The sequence below is a fragment of the Puma concolor genome, chromosome B2 (assembly GCF_028749965.1).
Source record: "Puma concolor isolate L17-30 chromosome B2, mPumCon1.1.hap2, whole genome shotgun sequence".
Lineage (NCBI taxonomy): Eukaryota > Metazoa > Chordata > Mammalia > Carnivora > Felidae > Puma > Puma concolor.
The window spans coordinates 143,512,867-143,539,529 of NC_141671.1; the positions used below are offsets into that span (position 1 = coordinate 143,512,867).

General features: G+C 45.1%; 1 protein-coding gene across 11 annotated transcripts in view; it reads left to right on the top strand.

Annotated features, from left to right (window-relative positions):
- The window catches only part of ARID1B (AT-rich interaction domain 1B), a 450,301-nt gene that overhangs the window by 373,191 nt on the left and 50,447 nt on the right, over positions 1-26,663 (top strand). For 6 of the 11 annotated variants that reach the window (XM_086708220.1, XM_086708218.1, XM_086708214.1 and 3 more), the window contains 3 exons: positions 2,877-3,056; positions 17,354-17,681; positions 19,444-19,572. In XM_086708220.1, coding sequence (XP_086564346.1) covers positions 2,877-3,056; positions 17,354-17,681; positions 19,444-19,572 — 637 coding nt within the window. The remainder of the gene's footprint in view (positions 1-2,876; positions 3,057-17,353; positions 17,682-19,443; positions 19,573-26,663) is intronic. The other 5 variants (XM_086708223.1, XM_086708224.1, XM_086708221.1 and 2 more) reach the window with 1 other exon arrangement.

Consider the following 26,663-nt stretch of genomic DNA (forward strand, 5'->3'; position numbering starts at 1 on the left):
ATGTATCCGTCTCTCCTAGTAGAGTCTGAGCTAGTGACGCACACGAGACCGTAGTCTCAGCCTCGTGTTCCCAGTTGAGTGCCATTAGATGACCACAGCTAAGAAGGGAGACACGCAAGTGATGTCACCTTCTTCTTCTGTCATCTTGGGGAACACGTGGAAAGAGAGGAGGCTCTCCGAAAACCTCAAATAAGATTTCAGGATGCTTTTGTAAGCGGTGCCATTGCAAATCATCCACAGAAAGAAATAGATTTCCAATTTTAATTTCTGTGGAAGAAGGTGGATTCCATACCCCTAGGACCTTGTGTCTGCGTTGTGGAACTTGATGTCGTGACACGATCTGCTCGAACTTGTTTTAGTGTTCCTCGTCTCTTGGAATCTTTTCCCAAACTTGATTTTCTGCAAAATGCCAGTGATGAGTGAGGGAATTCAAGTGGAATGTGGCATCTATATTTTTAAGGACTGAGTAAACAGTCAGAAATAAAGAAATAACTTGCCCGGGTAAGAATTCTTAGAACTCATTTGAACAAACCTTAAGCCTATTAAGTGTCCCAGAGGCAGCAATAACCTGAGGATGTACTATATTATCAGAGGTCCTAAATCCTTCAGCATGGACACTTTCATGGTTGAAGTGAAATTTAATGCCCCAGAAAAGGACCTGTGTTATTTTCTTGAACTAATGAAGAAGACAGCGGCCATTCTCTGAAAGAAAGAAAAACCCACACAATCTGTATGGAATTTAAACACATTTTTTATTAAACAGGACTCTATATGAAACTCTCGAGAATTTTATAGTAAAGCTTAGATAAATATTTCATGAAACATCTTAAGATGCAATCATTTATAGTAATTTTAGTGCTCTGATTTCTGTTTGTTTTCAGATTTGAAAAAGCAAACATTTTCTATGATGATTTATATCTAGGAGCTGCCAGTTGAGCCCAATTTCATAAGACTTATCTTTATAAATAAATGGAATAGCTCTTCTTACTTTTATTCTGTCTCTTAAGATGAAGCAATGTTGAAAGATCTTTTTTTTTTTTTTTCCTAGCTGAAATATAAACCATGACCTCGGTAAATGTCCTGCCTCATTTATCCCCCCAAGTTTATGCTGGTGTTGGATCGGGGCATCGTCTTCCCTCCAGCTGCCTCAGTAGACTCTCTCTAGAAGCTACTGTCCTGGGTTCTTCCCGTGCCTCCCCCCAACCCCCCACCCCACTCCCGCCTGCGCACTCTGCAGGAAACTAGAGCCTTGTCCTGACACATGAGACCTCTGACTAACCCGAGCTCCTGGGTTCCTGGAGCTGTCATTCAGACAGCCCTTTGTTAGTATGTTAGTTTGACGGTATTAGCTTTTTTTTAGATACATGTCTTGATTTGGGCTACTCTGTCTAAATGAGTCTTTCGCAGTTCATTCTACGTGCTTGTTTATATTTGCCCGAATTGCTGATGACTGGATGTACCTTGACGTTATGGTCCTGCATAATTTAAAGATGTATTTTCTTTATCCGTTTGGATAGCTACCTGCTGAGCACCTACTCTGTTGTGCTCTGCGCTCTGTTGGGCGCACGAGGAATTTAATAATCATCCATTCAATAAATAGTTCCCCACCATGTGCCAGACTCTGCTGGCACTTTGGATGCAGCACTGAGACAGACATGATGCTTGCCCTCATGGAGCCGATTTTTAGCAGGGGGAGAGAGGCTAAGTGAGTTGAAAATACGGGGAAACGATTGCGGGTTACGACAAGTGCCGTGAAGAAACACGAGTGAGAAATGGCCAGGGTGGTTCCGCATCAGGGTGGGCAGCCGGGGAAGAGCCCTGGAGAGGAGAAGGTATCGGCAGGCGGGAGAACATTCTCGGGAGCCATGCTTTGTTGATGTTAGCTGCCCGGAGCCATAGGAAATGGGGTTGGAGTGAGACCTGAACGCCTGACCACAGAGGAGCCCGCAGGCCGTGGTCAGAGGTTTGCATTTGGTTCCCGGGCTCACGGGAAAGCCTTGAGGGCTTTCATGCAGGAAAGATATGCTCTAATTTCTTTTTTTATTCCTGAGAGATGGTTCTGGCAGCTTTGTGAAAATGAGGCGAAAGGAACAAAGCAGGGGTGGGTGGCGCAGAGGCTTGGAGATGAGTGTTGGGGGAGGGGGATATGAGCGCTGGCCAAGCTTCTGGAGAAATGGAGGGGAGCGGAGGCAACAGGATGGGCGCACACCTAGGAAACGGGTGGGGGGCTGGCGCCTGGCGGGGACAGTGGGTGAGTGCCGTTGCCATTGGCAGGTTTACGGGAGGAAGTCAGGGTTCTGAAACAGCAGGATCCACTTCATACCCGCCCGTTGTTCACAGCAGACCTGTAAGCGGTGGTCTGAATCAGGGTTCAGGTCTGCAGCGCTTAGGAGTCAAGGTGAACAGTGGCTGCTCAGGAGACCAGGGGGGCAGAACAGTTCCGTGCAGAGGAGAGAAAGGTACTGGCCTGGCCTTGAGAAGAAGGGCAGGATGTTTGGGTGGCAGGAGACATGCATCCCGGAGATCAGCCTGGCAGGAATGGAAGGCTCTCAGGATAAGAGGGTCCTGGGTGTTCCTGTGGCTTTTGGTAGGGGCCTCATCTCCAAGAGAGGTTAAGCTTGCTCGCCCTTCCTCCCTCTTCTCCTTTCCCTAGTTCACGATCCACTGGGTCCCCGGGAACTCTAATGGGTGTTCCGAGTTAGGACTAGGGGAGCCCCAGGGGACCCTTCCAGATCCCCCACTTTGGGTTTGAAATACCTTTAGGTGTTTCTTTAGGGGAGTCTCACAGTGCCAGTCTTCTTCCTGTCCACCTTCCACACAATCCCATATCCGTTTTGTCACCTACACTTACATATTTCCATTTATTTCCCACCTAGGTTTTATGGCAGGCACACAAAGAAACCCTCAGATGTCTCAATATGGACCTCAACAGACAGGACCATCCATGTCGCCTCATCCTTCTCCTGGAGGCCAGATGCATCCTGGAATCAGTAGCTTTCAGCAGAGTAACTCAAGTGGGACTTATGGTCCGCAGATGAGCCAGTATGGACCACAAGGTAAACGACGTTTCTCAAAAATGCATCGCAGTAGGCTGTAGAGGTTTTGTTAATATGTTAGTCCTTCGAGGTCTTCATATTATAAACATCTTGTAAGATCCCATTATTTGTTACCCGGCAGGTTGGTGAGGTTAATGCAAACCCACAGTCCTTCAGTTGCCCATCATGATGGGAAGAATAATTATAGCAAGTGTTCATTAAGCATTCATGCATCAGACACTGTGGTAAATGCTCTTAATATGTGTGTTATTAATGAAGGAGTAAATCTTAGTTTCTGTGATGTAGTTTGAAATGCTCGTTGAGAAATAGACACAGGCCTTGTCCTCAAAAAGTTTCTGATTTAAAACTTGGGTTTCATTATGTTGAATTCTGATTGTGCCCCCTTAACAATGTGCTCACTACTCAGAAGGATGTCGTCCCATTACACCTGTTCCCAGTTTGTCTCCAAAGTGCTGTATCTGATAAATAGTAGTTCTCATTTTTTCAGTCATTACTGGTCTTACTCTTAGAAGATAGAACAAAGCCTGAAATGGGCATGTCTTTTTTTTTTTTTTTTTTTTTTTAATTTTTTTTTTTCAACGTTTTTATTTTATTTTTGGGACAGAGAGAGACAGAGCATTAACGGGGGAGGGGCAGAGAGAGAGGGAGACACAGAATCGGAAACAGGCTCCAGGCTCCGAGCCATCAGCCCAGAGCCTGACGCGGGGCTCGAACTCACGGACCGTGAGATCGTGACCTGGCTGAAGTCGGACGCTTAACCGACTGCGCCACCCAGGCGCCCCTTGGGCATGTCTTTCAAAAAGGAAGATAAGGGGGCACCCGGCTGGCTCAGTCCGTGGAGCGTGCAACTCTTGATCTTGGGGTTGTGAGTTTAGCCCCACGTTGGGTGTAGAGATTACTTGAAAGTAAAGTCTTTTAAAAAGGGGGAGGGGAGATAAGACGAGTGGAAAAATAAATGAGACTATGCCAAGATGCACTGTTTACATCTGCCTTCCTGGAAATTGATGTATGTTTTTTCATGTACATGTAGAATCCTTTTATCAAGGTTTTTAACCTGATACATATTTTTTCTAAGTCACTTTTGGCAATAAGGCATTTGAATTTAGCACCTTCTTTATGTTTTGTTTATTTAACTTAGACATTAATGGATAATTTAGAGAGAATGAGATAATCTGGCACAATTCCCAGAGTTTCCTCACTTCTGAAAATATCAGGAATTTTCCAAGTGGAGATGATGAATGCCCACTAGGAGGTTCTAGTAAAACAACAACAAAGTCAGGTCTCCTCCTGTTAAATAAAGTTTTATTTTCTGAAGACATTTGTGTCTGTTTAGCAAACCATTGAGCTCTGTTGGGGTTCGTTGAGCCTCTCCAGCCATTGAGTGTGTGCCTAACAAAGCTAGATGATTCTATGAGGCCTTAGTACCTTCTTGGCTTTTCACCTGGTGTTTCTCACCAGGTTTTTCTCAGAAAAACGCTTTCTTTCTGTTTATAGTATTTCACGGTTTGAAAATTGAGTTATCAACATACTATCTTATCTTGGAAGATCTCTTTCTGAAAGATGATAATATTCAGTATTCAATATTCCCAGTATAACATTGCTTCCTTGCCTCACATTGCTTTGTTATTTTACATTCCAACTATCTCTGTTGTTAGGGAAACTATGTTAGAACACCCAAAACAGGGGCCCCTGGCTGGCTCAGTCGGTTAAGCATCCGACTCTTGATTTCAGCTCAGGTCATGATCTCACAGTCCCGGGATCGAACCCCGCATTGGGCTCAGCACAGATCCTGAAGCCTACTTGGGATTCTCTCTCTCCCTCTCTCTCTGCCCCTGTCCTGCTTGTTCTCTCTCTCTCTCTCTCAAAATAAATAAACTTTAAAAAAAACGTTTTATTTGGCCCCTTCTGGCCTTTGTCAATACATGCACCTAGTCAGGGTGGATATAGACTTTGTGTTTTGCTTGATTCCCTTCACACCGTATCATTAATGGTTTTCCAAGATCTTAATTTCAGTAGGCCCTAGGAGTTCAGGTCCCAGGTGACAGTAAGTCTGCCCTGTTCCCTGTCAGCCCCAGGAAGCTGCGGCAGGAAGAAGTTTGTTGCTGACCTAGGGCAGGTCAGTGAGTCACCCGGTTGTGAGAGAGCACACCCGCTCACCAACTCCGCTCAGCGGGCATCTTCAAGGCTTCCTTGGCTGTTGTGAAAAGAAGGAAACTTTAGTGAAAGTTAGAAAAGCAGTCTGTAAGTTGTGATATACACAGAAAATGTGGACTTGTGCTCAGCATGTAACTGGAGACAGGTCAGGCTTGTGCTCCCAGAATTGGGAGTGGCTAAAGGTCTGGGACTTGACCGCTAACACTCACAAGGGCTTCTTGTAATCTTGAAAATTGGTCTGTCTTCTCTTAAATAATTCACTCTTGCAACCTCATCCTCTACTGTTCTCATAATAAGGGAAGATGGAACCTTGACTGTCTGAGGAGTCTTTTGTGAAGAGCTCAGAAAGTGTTTATGCTATTGGAGTTAATAGCAGGAAAGGCAATTTCTATAGAATGGATTTCTTCTCCGGGTAAAACCCTCAGTTTTCCGGAATAATTGAACATTAAGATTCATAATTTAAGAACACTGAACCTGTGAGGGTTCTCATCCAAACTGCTGAGTGTCCTTGGAAAATTGCTTACTCTTTGGGAATTACCTTTCCTCTAGAAAATGAGAAAATTAGATCGTGTTACTTTAGAATTTGCTTCCAATTCTAATATTCTACAAGTCTAAATCTTGCTTCTTGTCTGAAGCCTTTTATATCCATGCGGCCCACTGGACCCACCACATCACACTTTGGTTATATAGTCAAGAAGGGATTTATTTTCAGGCATAAATACTGAGTTCAGGTTGATATTAGAAACCATTTAGAATACGGAAGATCATTTCCATACTCAACACTTCTTCATTTTGAAAACAGGTGCCCTCAGATTTGTCCTCCCTGTCATTCCTTCTCCCGAGTGATAGCTTGCTCGTGTCCACCCCGAGCTGTGCCTCCTCCTGGGTTCCTTGACTGGCTCCAAATGCCGTGTGCTGAAAATCAGTGTCCTGGGACTCTGCCTTCAGCTCCGAATTGTTTGCCTTTCCTTATTGTATTCTCCTTTCCCCAGCAAGCACTAAATGACAGGAAATTAGCGCTTGTAACACAATTACTCAATTCAGTAAGTGTCCTTACCTTTGCATTTCTCCTTTTGTTGATCTTTTTAAACTGGACCCAAAATAAGTATTTTATTCTACCTTGTCTTAATTAGCTACTCAAATTAGTCATCAGACATTCAGCTTGCATTTTCATGCTACGTGTTTTAACATCTCTGAAAAAAATCACTTGTGTGTGAGCCACAGAGGCCATTATTTTCATCTTCTGTTTCTGTTCCTAACTGGATGAGTGTCTTCTCTGTTAGTTTTGTTTTGAAGAGATCTCAGAGGAAAATACCTTACGATCTTTTTTTAAGTCTTCTTACCGTCAGAAACGACTTCTGCAAAATTGTTATTTAGTAGTAGCAACCGACATCCATTACTGTGCCCTGGGTCCTGTTTGAAGTGTGTTCCATAGATTAACTCACTTCATCCTCACAGCATACTACAGGACGGGTACCATTTACCCCTGGACAGATGGAGAAACAGAGACAGCTTCACCAGGATACGCCACAGTCATGCCAGGATTCAAATTTGGGCAGACTCACCCATTTGCTTAATTAATGGGAAGCTCTCACATTGTCCCCATTTGCAAATGAGCAGGTTAAGTAATTGACCCACGATCTCACAGCTAGTAGGTGGCAGAGCCTGGGTTCAAACCAAGGGAGATTTCAGAGGCCACTTACATAGTCACTGGGGTGTTATTTCCCACGCCATAGGTGTACCCTCCTTGCTGGTTCATTCATTCAGAAAGCCACTGGGGAAACCAAAAGACAAACTACTTGCCTTCAAGGAACAAGGAGCATTTGGGGAATTCAGGCTTGGAAACACATCAAAGATACTAGAGATTAAGAAAAAAGTTTCTATGAAGTGAAGAAGGAAATTTTTTAGAAATGTATATTACTAAAGTCTGCATTATTACATATGCAAATGGAATGAGTCCAATCTAAATGTGTGAAAATGTCTAATTGCAGTGTATTTTATGAAATAGCACTTTTCTACCTTCAGGCAAGCACATATAATAACTACCCTTACGAGGTGTTTGCAAGTAGGGCCGTGAGACTTGCTTTAATAAATAGAATGGAATTATGTAATTGACACATTAATTATTAATAAATGAATTTGGGAGAAAGATTGCTGAAACAAATTTCGCCTTCATGTTTCTTAAGAACAAAGACTGTCTTGTTTTTGTGTTCTCTAAAACAGTGTTGGGGCGCTGGGGGGCTCAGTCGGTTAAGCGGCCGACTCCGGCTCAGGTCATGATCTCACGGTACGTGAGTTCGAGCCCCGCGTTGGGCTCTGTGCTGACAGCTTAGAGCCTGGAGCCTGTTTCAGATTCTATGTCTCCCTCTCTCTGACCCTCCCCCGTTCATGCTCTGTCTCTCTGTGTCTCAAAAATAAATAAACGTTAAAAAAAAAAATTAAAAAAAAAAAAATAAAACCGTGTCTGTCACACGGACTGTTCACAAATACTTTTTGCACATTTGTCACTGCGGGCAGTGGGGGTCTAGCCTTAATTTTGCTCTAAATAGCAGTATTTCCTTGGGCAACTAAATAATTCTGAGCTGAGATTCCCCTCAGTTATTCACTCACTTGTATGACAGGGTCTGCACCACCACATACAGCTTTTTCCCACGTTTGTACCCTGAAGCAGGCCTGGGTTTCTGCCTTAATTTGTATAGTGTGTGTCTTAGGAAGCAGGGAACTTTCAATCAGATGAGTCTGATGGGCCTTTTGTTTCTAAATTACTTGATAAAAGGTATTTATTCTGGGGCACCGGGGTGGCTCAGTTGGTTGAGTGTCCAACTTTTCGGCTCAGGTCATGATCTCCTGGTTCATGAGTTCAAGGCCCGCGTCAGGCTCTGTGCTGACGGCTCAGAGCCTGGAGCCTGCTTCGGATTCTGTGTCTCCCTCTCTCTCTGCCCCTCCTCCGCTCGTGCTCTGATCTCTGTCTCTTAAAAATAAATAAACATCAAAAAAAAAATTTTTAAGGTATTTTTTCCAAAGAAGTTAAAGGGTTTTTTTTTTTCTAAAATAGATGCCATTTGAAATATTCCTTCTCCTTTCATTAACATATGTTTCTCAATGAATTCAGAAAACTCCAAATCATACCTAGTTGAAATGAATGCAGTTCCAAACTAGCAAATTACACATTGATCATCTTACAACTGTTTCAGCTGCAGAGGAAGAATACATGTTAGTAGGGAGCAGTCCACTCAGTACCTGTAGTAGCGACCTTAGTGTCACCATGACCCAGGATGTCGGTCTCCACTCTTGCAAGTCCAGAATCTCAGTCTTATTACTGAATTAAGCTGAATTCGGCCTCTCTCCCACAGAGGTGAAATGTGTCTGCCACATGGGTTCACACGTCCCCCTGGACAGTGCTGCAGACTGACGACATCCTCTTCTCTGGCTTTCGGAAGGCTGGTCTCTGTGCAGATCCCTCCGTTTGGTTAACTCGGTTTCTTTTCCCCTGGAATCCGGTTGTGCTGCGTGTGACAAGTTTATTACCGTAACCTTATTTTATGGTTAAATCTGCAGTGCCCAGCACGTGTTCAGTTCCGTATTCCATATTGTTTTGTTGTTAAAGAAATAATTCCAAATCTTCATCTCACCAAGACCGGGGAAGAAAACAGAAATTGAAGTAGGTCATTTATAGCAAAAGACCGTTAACGCCCTCTTCTTTCGATGCTCAAATTCAGCTTTCGCATTACAAGGTTTATGCATGAATTTTTCTCAACGGACTGATGATTGTCACAATTTTATCAAAACCTGGGAATTTAAACCACTTAAAATTTAAAAAAGGAAAAATTAAAAAAAGAAAAGAAAAACACAAAGCAGCTGTAATTTGGACTGGTGTGAAACTATTTTACCTTGCCAGTTAAAATCAACAGCACTCAGGAGTGCCGCGAGGCACTGCCCTTGCTGAGTAAGCTCGTCTCATCCCGGTGGGCTGGCCCTCCGCTACAGGTCCTGGTCACGACAGCCATAGACAGCACTGTAGAGACACAAGATGTGCACATTCAGCTTCACTTTACATCTTAGCCTTTTCCCAGGGCTCGCAGCTCTGCCCTTTTTTCAAACGTCTGAAAAGAAATGGCCTTATTGAATCACAGGTGACAGATCTCAGAGTCCCTCAGCCATCGGGGGAAGCAGGTAAGCGCTCTCCCTCCAGGGGGCGCTGTTCGACGCTTGCGAGCCCAGGGCACAAGGACTCTGGAGCCCAGGGGAGGACAGAGGTGCGTTTGCAATGTGTGACAGCGGTGACTCTGACACTTTTTCATTTCTTACCAGAGAGATTTCACTGTTTTATACTAAATTCGGCTACTGAGTTGAGGTCATACCTTTTTACATTTTTAATGTAAGTGCTTTTTCTTATACTCGGTTTGAGAAATAAATTTGAATATCTGTGCATCGTGAAAATAAAATTACACATATGATGCATACATAAAAAGATAATTTCACTGATTAAAAACCTATTAATATTGGAATAGTTTCTCTGTGTTCCTTGAAAGATTCTATTTATGGACTGTCCTTGTCCAACAGTAGTCAGTTATTATCATTTTTCCCCCACAGCAACCACGTAAGATAGCTAATCCTGTATTATACCCTTTTTACAGATGAGAAAACTGACCTTGGGAGTAACAAGTGGCTTTCTGAAGGTCACACGTAGCAGACAGTTGTACCCGTACTATTTGAGGGCCTATGCCTTCTCCTTCACTCACTGCCCTGGAGCCCGATACTGGCATCTGACTGTGCCCGTATGTCTTCTGGGCCTGTGTGTGATGTCAGCCTCAGTGATCGTTGTTTCTCTGAGGATCCACTTTTCCTTGCTGAGAGGCCACCAACACATGCACAGCTCCTTTCCCGGGAGTGGCTCTCCTCAGTCGCCTTCCCACGGACACCTCCCTCACCACGCTGTATAAATCTCCCTTTATCTCTCTTCATAGCACTTAGAGCCATACGACGTCTTCTAGGATTGCTCCTTTGCCTGTGTTGTGCCACCAGAATGTAGGCTTTTTGCCTTCATTCGCTGCTGAATCCCCAGCCATTAGCTCAGAGCTAGCACATAAGAGGCCCTTAAGAACTATTTAGGGGGCGCGCCTGGGTGGCTCAGTTGGTTAAGCGTCCGACTTCAGCTCAGGTCATGATCTCAGTTCATGAGTTCGAGCCCCATGTCGGGCTTTGTGCTGACACCTCAGAGCCTGGAGCCTGCGTCACATTCTGTGTCTCCCTCTCTTTCTACCCCTCCCCCTCTTGTGTTCTGTCTCTCTCTCTCTCTCTTTTTATTATTTTTTTTAATGTTTACTTTATTTTTGAGAGAGAGAGCACCAGCGGGGAGGGGCAGAGAGAGAGGAAGACACAGAATCCAAAGCAGGCTCCAGGCTCTGAGCAGTCAGCACAGAGCCCAACGTGAGGCTCGAACTCATGGACCGCGAGATCATGATCTGAGGCAGTCAGACACTCAACCGACTGAGCCACCCAGGTACCCCGTGTCTCTCTCTCTCTCTCTCTCTTAAAAATAAATAAACGTTAAAAATTTTTTTAAAAAATCAGTAAAAAAAAAAAAATTACCTTTGGGAGGTGAAACAAAGGATCACCTTTGTCTGTTTCTCTCTCTGCTCTTGTACTCACTGTACTGAACTTGCATTATTGTATAATTAAATTTTTGAAGGGGTCCATTTTTGTAACATATGGAGAAAAAACTACCAAAAGTGAAACTCTGAACCCAAACTGTAAAGTAGTAGGCCTTTCCCCCTCTGTTCCGAGCTTTGTGCAATATGGTCACTTCTCTTACATGGTGAAGACTTGAAAATGCATGTTGACTTAGGGAAAAAATATGGTACCCATACGTATCGATTCCAAAAACAAATTATTCATTCCCACCAGTGGTAGGATTTAATGCAACTGGGGGTAAGTCAGCTTTCATTTTGAACCTGCATTTGTGGTCTTCCTATCTACTCGGTCAGTTTTTCTCCAGGGTGGTGCCCAAAGAGCAGCATTGTGTGATCAGCCTGTGTAAAAAGGTGGGGTTGAAAGGTTTTTGAAATAGAACTTTTTTTTTTTTTAAACACAGAAATGATCTTATGAAATATGGTAACCAGCAAATAAGCATGTGAAAAATGCTCAAAATCATTCTATTTCTTAATGTCTATTTCTGAGAGAGAGAGAGAGAGAGCAGGGGAGGGGCAGAACAAGGAAGGGACAGAGGATCCGAAGCAGGCTCTGCGCTGACAGCAGAGAGCCCGATGCGGACCCTGACCTCGCAAACCGTGAGATCATGACCTGAGCCGAAACCAAGAGTCGGATGCTTAACCGACTGAGCCACCCAGATGCCCCGCTAATTTTTTTTTTTCGTTGGCGATATCAACAATGTAGAACAATTAGAACTCCTACTTTTTTTTTTTTTTTTTTTTAACTTACACATTTTGTGGTAGGGTTTCTTCAAAAGCCCGACATGCACTTAGCCTTCAACCTGGCACTCTCTCATCCCTAGGGTTCTGCCAAGAGAAATGAAACCTATGTCCACACAAAGACCTTTGTGCAAATGTTAGCGGCTTTGTTCGTATCGCCAAAAACTGGAAACAACTCAAATGTCCACAGAATTGAATGCTCCTCAGCAACAAAAGGGAACAAGCCACTGATGTGTGCAATAATGTGGATGAATTTCAAAAGCGTGGTGCTTTGGGAAAGGAGCCAGACACAAAAAGACCACATGCTGTATGATTCTATATGACATCGTGGAGAAGGCAAAACTGGAGGAACAGAAATCAGATCAGTGGTTCCCACGAGGGGGAGGGAGAGAGAATGACCACAAAATGGCAGGGTTTTTTCATCATGGTAGAAATAACCCACATCGTGGTGCTTATGGAACTACACAGGATTGTTATTGTGTGTAAATTCTATCTCTAGACATGACCTAAAATCATATTATGTGGTAGATAGCTGCAAAAAGTGGCAAACGTTATTAACTAAACAACGAGGTAAATGCGTATTTAGCCCTCATTCACAAACATGTTTATCATAATACATCGCCAATTATCATTTTATTTTCTCCTGCTCGGGGTAAAGTGTCGGTTCTGTGACTTGGGCACCATTGTATCCTCCACAGCATGGGGGAATAATGGAGAGCCTTGCCTGTAAAAGTTACTCATAAATAATTTGTTGAATGGTGAAACGGAGAAGCAAAACTTCATATGTGAGTGGAAACAATAGTTCAATAAAAGCGCTAAGCTTGGAATATTGATTATAAGTAGCAAATTTAAATATTCCAGAGTCAGGTACAGAATTATGTGCACTTCCCCTGAAATAATCATGGTGACTTGAATAGAGTCCAGCTCCCGCTTCCTCTCTCTGGCGCCTGACTGTAACTCCCGGTAGGTTGAAATCTGAATTTATTTGGTGACCGATTTTCCAAAGCCGGTGTGCCAAGATGAACCCACTTGAAAACTGTGAGCTCTCGGACTTGGCTGCCGGACCCGTCCAGCTGAGGTGGGCTGGACCAGCATCTGCTGCCTTCATTGTGCTTAATGCTGGATCCATCTGTTTTCTGTCAAAACCAGTGCCAACAAATTACTAATCTATTAGAGAAACATGGAAATAAGATTGCACTTCTCATTCCTGGCTTTTCCTCTCATATTTTGCTTGGCTTACGTGTTTGGTTTTTATTTATTTGGAGGAGAAAGATACGTTATCGAGTGGGCAAGGCGGGGGCATTAATCATTTTTTCACTCCTTCCACGCATTTTTAAAAGATTATGGGGACAAGATCATCAATGATCAGTGGCTGTTGAGGGTGTTACGGGCGTCGATGATGATGGCGGTAGTAACAACTGTCGTTTATTAGGGGACTCCATGCTCGGCGCTGTCCTAGTCCCTCCATACCTATTCCCCATTACTCTCGTTACTTTACAGATGGCAAAACTGATGTGCAGACAGGTTAAGTAACTTGTCCAAGGTCAGGCCGCTATTCAGACCCAAATTCTAGAGGCTGCGCTTTGTCCATCGCTGCCTCTTAAGCCATTTAAAGCCTTTAGAAAGCATTTTTATCCAGGCATGTGAGTTTAATGAGGAAAGTCTTTAGAGTTTCAAGGAGAAGAAAAGGGGACTTTGTATTTCTTCCACCAAGTAGAGGCCTCTATAATTAGAACATATTCCCTTGACGTGTGCTTTTGAGTGCCGATTCATGGAATCAACCCAACTGATTGAGGAAAATTAGATTGGGAGCCCGGTACTCAACGGGCCTTTCTAAGCACAAGTGCTTTTGCGTGCATGTCTGGGTGTGCCTGGTGGTTGTGGTCCAGCACGTCCACCGCCCGATGGCAGGACGCCGCCTGGCTGCTGAATTGAGCAAAGCCACGGAAACACAGCTCTTTTTCACACACGCCACGAATGAGATAGATGAGGTCGGGTCCGGGGTAACCAAACGTCGCCATCCTTTCTTTCCTTTGGGATCATTAAAGTACAGCTCCTGCCTGCCAGTTAAACCCCAAGTACAGAACCCAGTGTGACGGAATTTCTCTGTTCCCCCCATAAGCAGAGTTCAACAAAATCAGGAACCTTCTTCTCTAATAAAACCGCACTGTGGGTATAGTCTGATATAAGCATGTCTAAATGCTTGTTTTCTAAAACAAGATTAAAGTGTTATTTCATTTCCTTCAAAAGCAAAGGGTACATATGTTTTCACTGAGTAAGGTTTCTTACCAAATGAGTCACTTACCAAGTGTTGGGGGAGGGTGGGAACTGGTAATCGAATGAGTATGTGAATTAATTTCATTTGCATTCGAGCTGTGAATGAGTTGATTTATTTTTAATAAAAGCAAGAGCCAAAAAGAGCCCTGTCTTCACTGATGTTATCGGGCTGTCTGGAAGTGAGGGCGTGTGAGGTCAGTGAGGGCGGAGAGGAGAAATCTTAATTCTGCCCCCAGAGACGCGTTCTGAGGACTGCGCTCTGAGAAGGCGTGGGAAGAGGCAGGACGGCAGCCTGCCCACCGCGCCGTGTCCCTCACAAGCCGGGGAGGCATAAGGTGCCCTTTCCACCAAGATGCTGTGACGGGAAGACAGACGGGGACCTTATGTGGGGTCCTGTGGGGTGGGAGACTCTGAAACAAGAACTTTTTATAAAGAACTTTGAAATTGATAAACAGTGAATGTTTTACCTTTTACTTGGAAACAGCATACGTTTGTTTCTGCAAAGGCAGAGTGTCGTCTTACGAGAAGGCAGTTTAAATTTGAGGAGCTGGCCATAAAAGACCCACCCGCATGTAACTCGGTGGTCCTGAAGTAATTTACATCAAACCTTTCCTGTTCCCTCTATTCTCTTTTGTTTTTCTCTCCATTTTCCAGTTCCTTCAACTGCTAGTGCCTTCCTCTGTTATTCCTCTTTAGGCTTTCTTTAGCCTTCCAGAGGACATCCGGGGTCAAAGAAATGCTGGCTTTAACAAGTCGCTTTCCGTGCTGGTGGAGCACTTCATTAGTTTGTCCCAAGATTGGTCTATAGCAGGGGCCAGCAGATTATGGCCCACTTTGGCCCACCACCTGTGTCTGTAAATAAAGTTTTATTGGAACACAGGCACTTCCATTTGTGGAGACAGCGCCTCTGGCCACGTCGGAGCCACAGAGGCAGTTGAGTTGAGACTGTCTTGCCCCATACAGTCTGAACTATTTACTGCCCAACCCTTTACAGAGAGTGTGGCGGCCCATGGTCCTTGTGAATGGTGGCTTCCATACCATCTGCAATAAATAACACTCTTCACGACACCCAAATAAGAAAGCTCATGTGATGCACCTAACAGAGAGCAAGTACCCAGTCAGTGTTGAAAGTCCACGGATCTCTTGTGGATTTGTAGGTCATGCTGCTTTACATGTGTGGGCTTAAGAAAACCTGGTTTTCCTGTCGTGATGATACGTTACGTAAGTGTGGTTTTTCCTTAAGCATCTGAGAGGCTGCACGGCAGTGTGATGTGCCTGGACTCTGAACTGCACACACAGACTACCTGAGTGCAAACCGTGGCTCCTCTGCCTGTCGGGCACATGACCTCGAGACAAGCCCCCCAGCGTCCCGTGCCTCAGGTCCCTCATCTCTAAAATGAGCAGTGTAATAATAGGGGCCTCTTCTTGGGCCTGATACAAGGATCAAGTGAATTAATGCAAACAATTTGGAACTGAGCTTAGCACGTAGTAAATATTAAGTATTTGCTTTTGATATTTTTACTAGTCAAATCCAGTTTCTGCTGGAAAACCTGGGGAAGCTCCTCCTTATCTTCCAAATAAACCCTACACTTGGCGGCCTGGAACACGAGACCATGCAGGTCTGACGTCTTCCCCCGGGGCCCCGTCACAGCCACACAGAGCTCCTCCGTGACTTATCTGGAGATCGTTTGCTCTCTGGCTGGCTGTGCCGTGTGCACGCTGTCCTCTCTTCTGCCTTACTCGCCGCTCAGGTATCTAACCCCTACCATTTTGACTCTGTGTTTGCAATACTTTACATACTTTATGCCCTTGAACCCTAGCAACCACTCCTCAAGCAGACCATATTAGAGGTGATAATCTTTGCTTTGTGGAGAAGAGGATGGGAAAAGAAAGAGGAGAATGAGCTGAGGTCTGGTAGTTAGTATGTGTGGAGCCTTCACTCAGCACCAGTGCTTCCCAGGTCCCAGGGCCTGCCCCCCACGGGTTCCTGAGGCCACAGCCCAGCAAAGAAATCTTTGCTGAACTACACTATCACGCTGACCCCCTCCCCCCTCAAGCAGACTTGCTCTCCATTCTCTTGCACTTACAACAGTACGTTATCTTTCTGGTTTTGTATTCATACTTTTTCTTGTCTTATCACTGCTGCTACACCTCACACGCGCACGCGCGCACACACACACACACACACACGGTGAGCAGCTTGAGTGTAGGAATTGAATTGTATTTAATTTTATATCCCCTGTGTCTAAAACAGTTATGTTATTTTGACAAGGAGGCTCTTCCAGAAAGCAGTTAAGGATCGATTGAGAAACGCTTATCCATGTTCCGCAAATGCTTTTTACATTTGTTTCAATAATCATTTGTGGGAAAGCAGCATATCGTACTGGTTAATTACATGGGTCCTAGAACCTGTTTTTGCTGGAGCTTGAATCCTAACCTACTAGCTGTTGATTTTCTTCATTTGTAAATGGAATCATGGTCATTTATATATGTATTTCATACGGTTATTGGAGAAGCGAAAGAAACCATTGATGTAAAGCACTTAACCCAGCATGTCAAACACAGTACGGTTCAGCAGTTACTTTCTGCAATTGTTATTATTGGAACGACATTACTTATGCCTTTAATGTATGTACACTCGGTCAAAGTAAAAGGTATGGAAGGAGAGAGAAAACTTTTGAAATAATTGGGGTCCTTGAGGCTGCTGCTCTCCTTGTGAGCGCATGCGCCAGTGTGAATGGGGGCTCGGGGGGTCTGTCTGCCCCCCCCCGGATGCCACCACCCCTTCACCGCGTTGACTGTCACGCCAGTACGTGAAACCATATTTCCGAGGACATGGCACCAAGCACAAGCGAGCTGCTTTATCTGATGCTCAAGGCGGAAACAAAACAAAACGAAAACCCTGCTCCCAACACCAGAGAAAAACTGGTTGCTTTGCTGGACCAAGGCTGAGTTTCCATGTGACCCCTCCTGTGGGGTTTTGGAGGATAATCTTGACCAGATGTGCATTTTGTCTTACGTGCCGTCTTTCTGGCCCTTTGTCATGACTGCCGCATGCAGTAGTGGGGTAGTCATGCAGTCTCGTTATGGGTAAGACGTAGTGGGGTAAAACGTAGAAATGTGAATGTTGGGTGTATTGAAGCCACAACACTCACTGCTAGCATCCCTTGCCTGTGCATAGGTTGTTTTAATGATCAGCCTGATTGTCTCCTCCCTCTCTCAGCGGGCCTGTGTGGCTCTTTGCCTTGGAATGTGCCGAGATAGCTTATTTTGCCACAGCCAGCCTCATCGGTGCCAGCAGGGGAAGGGTTAATAAGGGTCATGGCTAATATTCTGTGTTGATCACACTGTTGGACAAGAAGCCTTTCTAGTGGCCGTTCTCACAAGTACAGATACTAAGTAAAAGGCTTCAATTTGTGTTTACTTTTTGTTTAGGTAACTACTCCAGACCCCCAACGTATAGTGGGGTGCCCAGTGCGAGCTACAGCGGCCCAGGGCCCGGCATGGGCATCAATGCCAACAACCAGATGCACGGACAAGGGCCAAGCCAGCCGTGTGGTGCTATGCCCCTGGGACGAATGCCATCAGCTGGGATGCAGAACAGGCCGTTTCCTGGAAATATGAGCAGCATGACCCCCAGCTCTCCCGGCATGTCCCAGCAGGGAGGGCCAGGAATGGGGCCACCGATGCCAACCGTGAACCGTAAGGCACAGGAGGCAGCTGCCGCAGTGATGCAGGCCGCTGCAAACTCGGCACAAAGCAGGTATGCCGTCGGGGCAGGTGGTCTGGGTGCGGACGTGTGAGCACGTGCTGAGCACAGAGCTACATCGTCACCCGGGGCGGGGGGGGGGGGGGGGGGAGCAGTGGAGCGCGATTTTGCTCGGCCGTTGCTTTGGTGTTAATGTTTTCTGTACCGTAAAGTACAGACAGGTGAACGACAGAACACGTTCCCGGGAGACATCGAGGAAGGAATCGGAGTTGTGGGAGGTTCTTTGAAATGACTGTGAGGAGTCCTTATAACCAGTCCAGAGCAGTGGCATATCTCATGGTTCCATTTAGAACAGCTAGGTTTAGGCAGGGAAGTGTGAAGCCTGAAGAACTAGGCTTTTAAGATCGAAAACACTGAAAAAGAACCACCTTCTTTTTTTCTTTTTTTTTTTTTTTTACCCCACCATAAAAGTCTTTATAAAATAGAAACCTCGTCTATGCACATATTTGTATCGTGTGTGTTTGTCTAAATGTATACGTGTGAGATTTATAGATGTCATCTTATATTTTATTTTTCTGGGCATACCTCTCTGTCCAAACCAAAATGTGGTTAATAAAGCAAAGATAATATTTCATAAAGTTTTAAGCTGATAGAGCAAGGCTTTAGCCTCAATCACTTGTTTTTAATCTTGATTTCTAAAATGATTGAAGCAAATATTGAACCTATATAAAAATAACGTACTTAATTAAAAATTTATGACCGAAGTGACTAGTTTTAAAGGAAGCACTTATGAATATGTTTTAAATTACGTTTAACATATGTTAAAATATGTTTTAAAACAAAGCACGTTGACAGCTATGTCTGAAGTTACGGTATCTTCAGAAGAAAAGATAGAGGAATCGGATTTTTGTCAAAGGGAAAGAAAAATGTGTGTGTGTGTACGTGTGTGTGTTTAAATGTGTCCTTTGTTACTTTTCCTCTGAAGCTGCTATTTGGGGAATGTTAGGGACCCCTTCAGTCTCCCTGTTTGCTCCAAATAAAAATAAATTTCCCTTGAGGAATCAAAAGGAAAATCAATCATCCTCTCTCTCTCTCTCATCCACATTATAATTACTTAAAATTTCCTGAACCCCAGATACTAACCCGAACCTCACAGACTTTAGGGAATGTTTTAATAAACCTGTCCGTGAAAACTGGTTTGCCTGGTCCAATTGAAGCTCTGATTTAGGGTTAATTGTCCATTGTTGCACCTCCTGAAGCACAAGTTATTTTCAAGTAGAAAGTACCTGACTGCATTGGACGATGAGGCCTCGGATAGCGGCCCGGGGAGAAGATAACCACAGATATTAAGACATAATTGCTTGATAAAAAAGTCTTGCTATGCTCCCTTCCTGAATCAGTTTATATATCATTTTGTATAAATTAACGTATAAATCCACATCCATGCGTTTTCCTTTTCTGTTTCTGACCAGGAGGCAGTTCCAAATCCCTGCCTTCACACACTGCCTGTTTTCAGCGAGGGCCCGTGTATTTTTTGGCTTGTACCGAAGTCAAAGCTCCACTTCAGCAGCGTAAACTGAGATTACATCTGAGAATCTCACTTTTCTCTCTCCTCTGCCCTGTCCTTCACCCCGCCCCCCCCCCCTTTTTAAGGAATGTTCTCCAGCTCCCCTCCCAGGCAGCTGCACGGTACAGAGTATTATGCCATATTCTGTAGCCCCCCCGCACCTATGTGTGGAGGTGACATGATGGACAGGGGGATTCGTACTTGTCTACAGAACAAATCCAAAGAAGTTGTTCTTCTGTTCTGCTTTAGGCCACCATACATTAGGTCGCCTGCTTATCCCAGCCAGTCTGGGGCTGGCGGACGCCCCATGTTTTCTTCCCAGCACCCCAACTATGGCAACTCTCAGGCTCCCATGATGCACCAGCCTGACCAGTACGGGTAGGTAGCAACATACCCTGACTTGCTGCGGGACCTGGGCATTTTTTTTTTTTTGAAACTGTTAATGAACGTGCCATCTGGCTGCGAAAGGAACACCCAGAACAAGACAGTGAAAGACCTAAGAGGAGATCCATCCCAGAGGGGGTTGTCTTTTCGTTCCTTTTTGTTTGTTTCGGGGGTTTGGTTCGTTTTGTTCTGTTTTGTTCTTCACTCTTCTGAACGGTACTGTGGTAGTGCGGTGGGAGCGTGCATGCTGTCCCCCAGATCCTGTCTCTGCATGGCTTTTGGCATGGCTTGTTCCCTTCATGCCTGAGAGGGAAAGAAAAACTTGTATCTCCGTAAAAGTAATGAAGCCACCCGCTCTGGCGTGATCTCCCCCATTGTCGTCCCTCTGTTGTCTGGGAACTTGTGTTGTGTAGCACCGTGATCATGACTGTGTTATTGTCATCTCTGCCACGACAGTGACCCGCTCCACACACGCACACACACACCCCTGAATTCAGAGAGCAGCGGCCGCGTTTGACAAGAGACCCACTGCAGGAGACAGGACTTAGGTTATTAATAGGACTTAGGAGGGGATTCTTTCCAGCCTCCCTGAGCAGATTTCTATTCTTTCCTTCTCCCAAGGAGTTTTAGAATATTGAAGTCACCAGAAAAACGCAACCAAATAATCCAACGTGGAATTTTCTTTCGAAACATGGTGTTGCCATATTATTATCCATTTCGACACAGGAATTACATACAGCAACAAAAAGTAGCTTTCTTTTTTCCTACTGCAAAGCTATATAGCAACAGGCTGTCACCATTTTTAGGTTCATAAGTGCTCTTAAAGCATATCGTTATTGAGCGATTTACTTAGCAGAAATATTATTATTGATACTGTTTTGCATGTTGCAATGGTAAGATTATCCTACGTAGACTGAATGCTGTTCAGCAGTTTCAGCAGAAACACACCACATTTTTGGTTCAAATAAAACAGAGAACAGTCAGCTGCCTTTGTTTAAAGACTAAACTTCTAGAACTATGCTTTTACTGCTTGTTATGAATACGTAACAGAGAGCCTGTCACTAGTTTTGTATTCGGTATACATTTATTTAGACAGCGAGAGCAAACGATAATTTTGCAGGCGAGAGTTCTAAATCCTGTAAACACGGTCCTAAATGTGGGCCAACAAATATAGAATTTTGTAAACATAATCCTAAAAATGAAATAACAGATATAATTAGGTAAGCAGACTTCTTTTGGGAAGATGTCTTTTCCTCTTTTTTCCCTTCTTGTGGTACCTTCAAGGTCACTTCATGAGTCAGTAGGAAGATAACAGTAGGGGGAGAAAAGCATTCCTCATCAGCTGCTAATCCATAGGATCTGTCCTTTACCAACTCTGGAGTCCTATTTAGACCCACAAAGCTAGTTTGGCTGTGCCTTGCCAAGCCACATTAAGCAGCTGTGTAAAATGAATTTAAATGGCATGCATCAGAGTAAAATCTCTTCCACTGGGGCAGAAAATCAATGTTAGCTAACCAGCACGAGGAGATCAAATCTGCGTTTCAGCCAGCAGCATCCAGATAGCTTCCTTAGAAAACAACACCTCCTCTTTAATTAAAAATAAGAAAAAGATAGATGTTGGAGTTACTCTTTGTAAATCTTATAAAGCGCACTTGGCGAAGGCTCATCTCTGTGGCCCCATCCCTGTTAGCTCTGATTTTTGCCTTTCATGTCTACAGCATTCTTTCTAAAAAGGAAAGAAAAGAAAGTTTTGTTTCTATTTTAAATCTTCCTTTTCACTTTGCAAGTACATATAACCTGTTGTGCCTTTTTTTTTTTTTTTTTTAAGCAGAAGCTTGAATGTGAGAAAACATGTAGAGTACATGTTTTAGCACTGTGGGTTAAGAAATTTGGTTTTCAACATGCTTTTGCTTTACTTAACAGCTCGTGGCAGCGAACTCATGTTTTTGCTTCTGTTGTCGTTTTCGTCCCCCGTTGGTGGCTCTGTCGGGTGGAAGTCAGGTCGGCAGTTTGAAAAACCGGTTCACTAAATGTCAGTGTCTCTTTGGGGGAAGAAGTGGCTCCAGCCTTTCAGAAACACAGCATTCGCAGAGTTTGTTAAAATGACTTCTTTCCCAAGTCAGAATCCCTCAGGGCCCGGAGCTTCTGAAGGAACCTGAAAAAAGACAGATTAGTGACAAAAGTGTAGCGCGTGAGTGTGTGTGCACGCGTGTGCTATTAGAACCCGAAAGCTCTCCGTGAGAAATGACGGATTATGGCAGTTATGCTCCAGGCTTTCTCAGCTCGTTGCGTGTGAGACGGGACAGAGGAAAACACACAGGCGTGACTGATTGGAAGCCATCTTATTACTTTGCTTTTTAAGGGTAAAACCCACCTGCTGCACTGAGTAAGTGAAGAAACAGAGAGAATCGGGTTGTTTTCATTTCGACCTTTCGAGTGAAGGAATTCCTTTTGATTATCAGAGGATTTACGGTAGAATACGGTGACTCTTACTGCTCGGGTAGTAGACCAGCTGAGTGATCTCATCTAATCATTTGGAATTAATAAGTTACACGTAATATTTTTGCAAGATGCCCTGCCCGCCATACACCGAGAGACTTTATTCAGAAAATGCATTGCTGTTTAGTTTTAAAGCATTTCTTTTTTTTTCAAGTTTATTTATTTATTTTGAGAGAGAGAGAGCGTGCACACGAGCAGGGGAGGGGCAAAGAGAGGGAGAGGGAGGGAGAATCCCAAGCTGACTCTGCACTGTCAGCACAGAGCCTGATGTGGGGTGTGAACTCACAGACCATGAGATCATGACCTGAGCAGAAACCAAGAGCCAGTTGCTTAACTGACTGAGCCACCCAGGTGCCCCTAGTTTTAAAGCATTTCTAGTAGGTAGTATTCTTTTGAAGCCATGAGAGAGAGGTGGCAATATTCAGTGACCTTATCAAAAGCCTAGTTCAGGGACGGCTGGTGACTTTCCCCCTCAGTCTGGCTCTGTAGACCATGCTGGACAGACTTGAGACATTGTCTGTAGAGGGGAGCCAAAGTTGGCCAGAAGTTTAGGAGAGGCTTTGGCCTGTTGCTTCCTAAAGAAGCATTACCACGAACCCCAGGCCACACACACACACACACACACACACACACACACACACACACACACGAAAATCTCCCTCAGCCATGGATGTGTGTTTTGCATCCATTCATCCATTCCCAGTGGCACCTGCTAGTGTCCCAACAGCTGACCGCTCTGCCAAATACAGCCGATGTGTGAATCGGGATATATCAGAGTTATCCAGATTGTTTTCTTGGGAATGAGCTCCAAGGGAAATGCACGACTTCAGTGAACTTACAGAGGGCCTGACAAGCCCTAGACCTTTAGGCCCGGGTACAGCCTGGTTCCCTGAAGTCTGCCACCCCCAGCACCCCCCGTATATCAACTTGAATCGAGTCTTTGGTGACTTGAGATGACCAGCGTCAGAGTTCTGGCACGGATCTTTATGACGGTATCTTCCTCAGAAGGGAAGTGTTCCGTTCTCCCTTCCCAGAGGATGTACTTTCGGTGACAGAGCAGTAGCATCTTGGAGCTAGAAGGGCTTGAGGTGTCATCAGGCCTCTGCCTCTTGATTTTGTGGTGGAGGAGACGAGTGTCTTCGAGTTACGGCTCAGGACCCTTTTGTCAGCTACAGGCCAGGCATCGGCTCTGTCTCCCGGTCTTAACCACTCTTCTTTCATTTAGTGCTGTCTCAATAGATTATTCCCTTTAAAAGGAAAATGTCTTAATTTCGGTTCTCTGTCAGGTCTAAAGGCAATTCTACCGTTAGAAACCAGCAATCAGCCAGTGTCTTGGTGGAGATCCTACTTCTTACTTGAGGCCTGGACTTTGGCTCCCTGGCCCGCCCCGTGCTTCCCCTGATGGGCCACGTGTGTTTGGCACGTCCCCCTGGAGATCCACTGCGCAGCCTGAGTCCTTGCTTCTGCAACCACCCACCTTGTGGGATGCGGTGACAGCTTGCCTGATGGGTGGGTTTGAATCCCTGTCCTTTTCACCCTTCGCCTGCCCCCCGAGAACGATTCCACATCTTGCGTTCTTGTGACTGGAGCGGAGCCGTTAGAGTAAGGATCCTGAGCCGACCCTTTAATCCCACAGCGCATACACCTGCTGAGGCTGGTACAGGTGACGTGCGTCTTCCTTCTGCTGTCCCCGAAAGACACCCCCGTGGACTGACTGAACATCAGAAGGAGGAAAACTCTGGGACTTCTTAGTTTTAAGGGGAAAAAAGTATGAGCAAAAATGAGTCCGTTTGGAAAGTCTTATGATTGTTGCCTGGAATGGCATCTTTCTGCTCTCACAACCATGAATCTGGAGACCTACGTTTTAATACTTACATCGTACCAAATACTAGGGTGGCCAAAATCACTTTTGTTAGAATGTTTCTAGTAAAAGAGGAGTTTGGGAATTCTCACTGACATCATTTTTTAACCTTTGCCACCCATTCACTGCCACGAAACGTTAGCCATAAGGTGGCTTGATCCGTAGTAGCACCTCACCTGTGTTGATGCTGAAGCGGCCGAATGTCTTGGGAGAGAGTTTGACCGGTGGTCTTCCTCTGCTTGGGACTAGCTGGCTCCGCTTGCAAGCGACTGGATCAGTCTGTCCTCTGGGGTATACACAGGCTGCTGGTGTCTGTGTCTCATGTGCACACCGCATACACACACGTCTGCCGGCAGCTGTTCTTTAGGGAGGTGTATTTATAATTCATTTCCCCGTTGCTGTTTGCCAGCAAGGCACTTTTTCTGTATTATTTTCCTTCAAGCCAGTATGACGCAATTCTGCTGATGGGCAGGGAGCCACCGATGTGGAAATACATTAATGGAGATAGTGCATTAAAATGTCAAAGGGAAGGAGCAAAAAACTTCTAAATGTGTCAAGCCCCAGTTACAGTGGGGTCCATGAGCCTGAAGGGCTGTGAGTGATTTGTATTAACAAAGAATTTAGCCCCTTGGATTTTAGACTCTTAGGTTTTAGAATAATAGCTATGATTGGAAAAGTCACGTTATTGGAAGACAAAGGATTTCTGAGACTTAAGTAGAGTTTTTATTTCTGCAATTAAATGTAAGCCTTTGCATTATCATCCAAATACCGTGCTTAATTTTTAGCCCCCCCCCCCTTCAAAATTTAGAATTGAGGATTATTATGTTGGTATTTTAAGATTACGATTTCAATCAAATCTTTCAGAGTTTCAGAACTATCACGGTAACTACAAAGTATATTTATTAGTCTTCAAATCAAAAATTAGTAAAGTACTACTTTTTAAAAGACCAAGAGAGTTTTTTTTTTTTCTTTTTTAAGTTGAATGAGATCCAAGGAATCAGAGTGTGAAATGTGCAGCAAACCTTTAATGGACTAGAGTCTGTGACGTTCCCTAAACAAGTGGTTATTACCAGGCAAGCGTTTTAACCACGTACACACGCTCACCGCATCCACAGGCAGGGGAGGGTCTGGAGCCTGCGTTTTTCATAGCCCCATGGGGACCCTGCTGTGGAACACTGGCTGAGGGTTGACCTTTGGGATTCCTGCTACTGAAGAAAAGGGAGTGGAAAGTGTAGACTCGGATGCCTGTGTTTGAACCTGGTGGATACTGAATGAGGAGCACGCTGGACGGGAGCCTCAGTCACTGGATAGCGTTCCGAGGAACCAATGGTTGTGCGGGCCAGAAACCAGAACTCGGGCTTTGGCAGTCTCTCGACTCATGGCAAAGGTGGTCTCCCCGAGTCCCTCTGACTGTCTGCTTTTTGTCCTCGTCTCAGACATCAGTGTGCTCCTCATATTCTGGAACATTCCCAGTTTTCCCACCGTATCTAGACCTGCCTCCCTCATTCAGAGTATCTCCTATCCAGTCCCAGTCTGAACCCCTCCCAGCGGGGTGCGTCCTCACCATCTCAGGTGACCCACGATGACGCGTGCATTGGGTCGGGGCTCTTGTCATCGAGGTGAGCCTTGCATCGGTTGTCTGCTCCCTTGTCTGAGCCACCTGGCCTGACCTGGGGTCCTACTAGCACCTCTGCCCCACAGTTGACACAGCCCCCCAGGCCAGCTGGGAGGGTCATCTCCGGAATCAGCTTTATAGTCCACCCGTCCCCAGAGACCGTCAGCAACACAGCCCAGCCAGTTGGGGCTCTTCAGGGTTAAAGGGCAGGGTCCCCGGAGTCACACACATCACAGGTGGTAGCATTTGGCCACACGGCCGACACCAGAAGTGTCTGAAACCTCATCGCCTCCACGGTGTTTGGGGCTGAGGGCAGCCGGAAGAGTTTAAAAGTGGTAAAGAGCATCTGGTCTGTGTCTTAGTCTGTCCCCGTCTGGGGTTTGGGAAGCATCCCGCGTGACCTGTGAAGACCACGGGCAAGGGGCTGGGCTCTCTGGTCGCTCACGGAACCCCTTCGCTGGCGGCATGAAGGACGTGGGGGCACCTCCCAAAGGCCCTTCTTACTCTTGACCTTCATTCTTATTCCGAACTCCGCTTCCATTAAGAGAGTGAATAAAAACAAACCAAACAAAAAACCCGCAGCTTCAGAACCTGAAGGCTTTGTCCTGTGCTTTGCCAGTTAACTCTTGCCGGATGGCCTTTGAGTGTTTAATGCCGGGTGAGAGCTTGCCAGTTTCCGCCTTCCTATTTTTCAGGCTCTTCCTGCAACATTCTACCCTAATTCTGAACAGCGTTTGCTTAAATAAATTGAGTAACTGTGTGGCCCAGGGCTACCCTTAGCTCAGGAAATCTGTAAGAATTTTACAAAGATTTTTTTTTTTAAGTTAGAAAGGACCATATTGATATATTTCCTGGCACCACAGCGCGGACAAGAGTATTGTTTGTTGGAGGATTTTACAGACTATTGCTGTGGCAAGGATATGAGATGGAGATCTTGGGACCTAGATTCTTTCTTTTTTTCAGTCAACAGACTGGTCCATTTAGGTACAAGAAGTCTGTGAATGCATGAGATCTGTGCGTTCTTAATGACCTCCTTCCTAAAACATCACTCAGCTTCATTCTTGGGTAGTTGCTGCTTAGTCCTCAGCGTTTGTCAAGCTGATATGCGCC